Source organism: Triticum dicoccoides, chromosome 7B (assembly GCF_002162155.2).
Source record: "Triticum dicoccoides isolate Atlit2015 ecotype Zavitan chromosome 7B, WEW_v2.0, whole genome shotgun sequence".
NCBI lineage: Eukaryota > Viridiplantae > Streptophyta > Magnoliopsida > Poales > Poaceae > Triticum > Triticum dicoccoides.
The window spans coordinates 634458984-634463039 of NC_041393.1; the positions used below are offsets into that span (position 1 = coordinate 634458984).

Below are 4056 nucleotides of genomic sequence, written 5' to 3' on the forward strand. Positions count from 1 at the left end.
TCGTGTTTGTTAATAGTACAACTTAGCTCATATGTCTTCCAGAGAGATCCCTGTTCTAGGATCTGAGCTCTCTCTTCTCTGAATTCAACTAAGGCATGAGGAACTAGGGGGGGAGATAGCTATCAGATCCATGTCTTAGTAGTGGTAAACAATTGTGTAGGTCAATTTTTGACTCTGATCTTGAACTACAGGGTTGCAATGTTTTGGCATCAACACTTGTAAGAAAAAAAAAGCAGGAGAATGAAGATTATATTAAAAAAAGATGGTCTTAGTAGTGGTAAACAAGCATATAATCCCTCCCAGGTAGTAACAATAACTTTATGGAGGGGATGGTTAAGCAATGCTACAAAAAGATTCCATGATGAAATTAAAGTTACACAAACTAATCAAGGCGAGGCTGCATCCTTTTTTGAGAAACAGCACAACAAAAACAGTTTCAGTTCTTTCTGTAGCAATGACAAACATCCTGATGATTTTGTTGGTCAAGATTCATATCCAAATAATTGTACAGCTACCTACATCGCCGCCGGTGCAGTCACATGTTACGCTAGGTTAAACCAGAGGGACACTTGAGCTTGCACTAGATTGTGGTCACATGCCATGCTAGCTTAAACCAGAGACACCTGAGTTTGTGCTAAATTAATGTATGCAGCGGTTTAATTTAAACTACCTGATGCATGCAACTATCAGTATTCTACAATCTACATATGTTTGTGCGGTTGTGTTTGTGCCCATACAACTGAAGATCTGAAATCTTTTTTGTTTAGAGTACCAGCCAATTTTCTACAACTTGTTATCAGGTGTTTCAACGCCCAGCTATTTGGCCTTACGTTATATTATAGCTGCATTTCTGAAGATCTTCTGTAATTTGGTTCAGGAAATGATCTTGTCTTTGTCAATGGGTCACTGCGAAAAAAAAAACTTGTTCTTTCATTTGTTACTGCTAAGAAAGATACACTGAAAACAGGTTCTCCTTTATTATGTTTTCTTTCGTTTATCAATAAGGGAAAAGATAGGATGTAGTGGTGGAGGCGGCCCGTACGGACTTGCCAGGTAGAGGCGGATGCCCTGGACCGCGGCGACTAGGTCGTTGAGGACGCCGGCCATTGCCTCCTGTGTGAACTGCTGCGGCTGCGGGGGAGGTGACGGCGGCGGCGTATGTTGGACGGGGGTCGGTGGCCGCCCGTGGCCTGGCGCGGTGCCGGGCGCCGGGAGGGTCGGCGCCGAGAGCGACGCCGTAGCGCCCGCCGAGAGCGAGGCCGTGACGCCCGGCGCGGAAGTGGCGGCGGTGGAGGAGTTGGCGGCAACGGCGGTGGTGGAGTTGATGGGCAGCGGCGGTGGTGGCGGCGGCGGAATTGGAGGTGGCGAAGACATGGTCGAAACCCGGGTACCTGATACCAAATTGGTAGGACTAGGGTTCCTACCAGCACGGCTACGTAGGTTATAGGGATGAGGTGGAGGTGGATGAGGGCTGGAGCGGGCGCGCCGGCGAGTAGGCGCCGTCGCGGCTAGGGTTTAGGGTCGGCGGCGGTTGGCTGGTGTCGGCTAGGGTTCCGGCTCCTCAGGGAGCCGGGCAACAGAAGATGATAATATCTTTATTGCTTGATCTCAAACGATGTCTTACAACTAGTATTTATAACTTTAGCCTAAGATAACTTGCCTAAAATAACTTGCCTAAGATAACTTGTGGGTCAAGCCCCTAATACTAATGCCCGGTGGGCCTCTTCCTTGTATAGACCAAACCGGTCATAACAGAGGTGCCCTTAGTTTCAGTTGTAGAATCAGTCAAAATATGCTTCTTTGTGTTTGAATGTAGAGATATATCCTCTTCTTTGTGTGAGATGACAAATATATCCTTTTCCTTTTGCAATACTTTTCTGCTGATGCTTGGACAGATTGACTCGTTACCTGTCACCAAGTTCTGTCTCTCTGATATATATCTTGTCATGATTTCTTTGCTGACTTAATTACGCTGGTCTCAGACGCCCAATACAAAGAATATGCCAAGCCGGGTCAGAGAGCGACGACTCATTACCTCTCACCCAAGCCTATCACAGAATGACAAATTCACAATATATAACATATCATTCTATCTTGGTCTCCAGCGAGCTTCAGCTGCACTGATCAATGGGAATGGAGTATGCTTCATCCACGACGGCGTCTTCCATGTTCCTGCCTTTCCTTGCGATGTTTGGGGCCATCTACCTCCTCGGCTACTTCGTGGTCTTCCGGCGCTGGAGCCCGCAGCAGCGGCCGGACGCGTCGAGCTGCCTCACCTCGCTCTTCCACGGCACGCCGGCGATGCTGCTGGCGCTGCGCGCCGTGCTGTCCAGCCCGGGGGCCGGCGACCTCGCGGCGGCCAACGCGCCCGCTGACGACCTCGTCCTTGACTTCAGCACGGCCTACTTCACCGTTGACCTCCTCCACTACCTCGTCTTCCTGCCCCATGAGGTCCTCTTCGTGGCGCACCACCTCGCCACGCTCTACGTCTTCGCCACCTGCCGTGTGGCCGTGCATCGTGGCGCCTACGGGCTGCTCGCGCTGGAGGTGCTCGCCGAGGCCACCAGCCTCGCGCAGAACCTGTGGACGCTGGCCGACATGCGACGCGCAGACTCGCCGCTGGCCGCGAGGGCGCACGCCGCGCTGTCGCTCCCGTTCTACGTGGCTTACACGGCCATGAGGGCGGTCCTCGGGCCGGTCTGGTTCGTGAGGATGGTGAAATTCTACGCCGCCGGGGCCGGCGATGGTGCTGTGCCGACGTGGGCGTGGGCGTCGTGGAGCGTGGTGATTGGGTCCGCGATACTGGTGAGCGTGCTGTGGGTGGGCAACCTGTGGTTCGCCTACTTCAGACATAGGATGGGGAGCAGCAAGAAGGAGCAATGATGGGCTCCTTAATTTTAATAATTTTCTCATTTGCTGAAATGTTAAAAAAAATTGATGTCGGATTTTTTTAAGATTTTCTCGTCCGGATTGTCATGTGAGAACAGATAAATTTGCCATGCTGCTGTAGGGGATTTTGCATCCACTGAAGCGAAAATTGTCAATGTTGTAAAAGAAATGACAGAAAATTGCCAAGCTGCGCAGAGTACTCTGGTGTGTTCGATCAGGATCTGACGGTCCTAAGCGCGTTCGCTAGGATTGCTAGAAAATCCGATGATCGCCGGTTATTGGCGCCCTTGATTTGGGGATTTGTAACCTTAGTTTTAGTACGGTTTGATTTAGCCGATCTCGGGTAACAGGAGTTAGATCAGGGAATTATCTCTGTATTGCATTGATGTACACGAGTGTGTTTACATACACTTGAGATTGAGTTCCGATCAGCGCGCTGGCGTGCAAGTCCACTGTACACCATGGGAACCAGTCCAGCGAAAGCATGGTGCCCGCGAATGTTGAGGCTAGAGCTACAAAAATCGGGGAACACACTTGTCGGGAGGGGAAAGTATCTAGTGCTCCCAGGCCTAGGGTGCTCCGATGCAAAAAACATTTTTTTTTAAATGTTCAAAAAATGCAGCACATCGACGGAATATCGATGTCTCTTGTCACAAAATTTCAAATCAAAATTCGAAACATTGCTCCAGATACAAAAACGACAAATTTAACATCAATGTGATAATGTGCCAAAACTAAAGCCCAACTTATGTTATGTACAAAAATTTGTTATTTTTGTATCTCGAGCAATGTTTCGAATTTTGGCATCGGAGCACCGGGAGCACCCTAGGCCTGGGAGCACTAGATACTTTCGGGAGTATCTAGTGCTCCCAGGCCTGGGGTGCTCCCGGTGCTCCAAATGTCCGACCAGGGAATTTTGATTTGATATTTTGTGACAAGGGACATCGATGTTCCATCGATGTACTGCATTTTTTCTAGAATTTTTTGAACATTTAAAAAATGTTTTTCGGACATTTGGAGCACCGGGAGCACCCCAAGCCTGGGAGCACTAGATACTTTCCCTGGTCGGGAGGTCCTTGGTGAAGATGTCAACAAATTGTGACGCCGTTGGACGTCGAGGACGAGGACTTCACCGAGGGAGACGTGTTCAGGCATGAAGTCGAGGTC

At 49.6% G+C, this 4056-nt stretch overlaps 1 protein-coding gene across 1 annotated transcript in view; it reads left to right on the plus strand.

Moving 5' to 3' along the window:
- LOC119338446 (TLC domain-containing protein At5g14285-like) overlaps positions 1 to 3088 on the plus strand; it is a 3570-nt gene extending 482 nt beyond the window's left edge. Inside the window, exon 2 of the mRNA XM_037610769.1 lies at positions 2106 to 3088. Coding sequence (XP_037466666.1) covers positions 2128 to 2883 — 756 coding nt within the window. The 5' untranslated portion in view covers positions 2106 to 2127 and the 3' untranslated portion in view covers positions 2884 to 3088. The remainder of the gene's footprint in view (positions 1 to 2105) is intronic.
- The last annotated feature ends 968 nt before the right edge of the window (positions 3089 to 4056 follow it).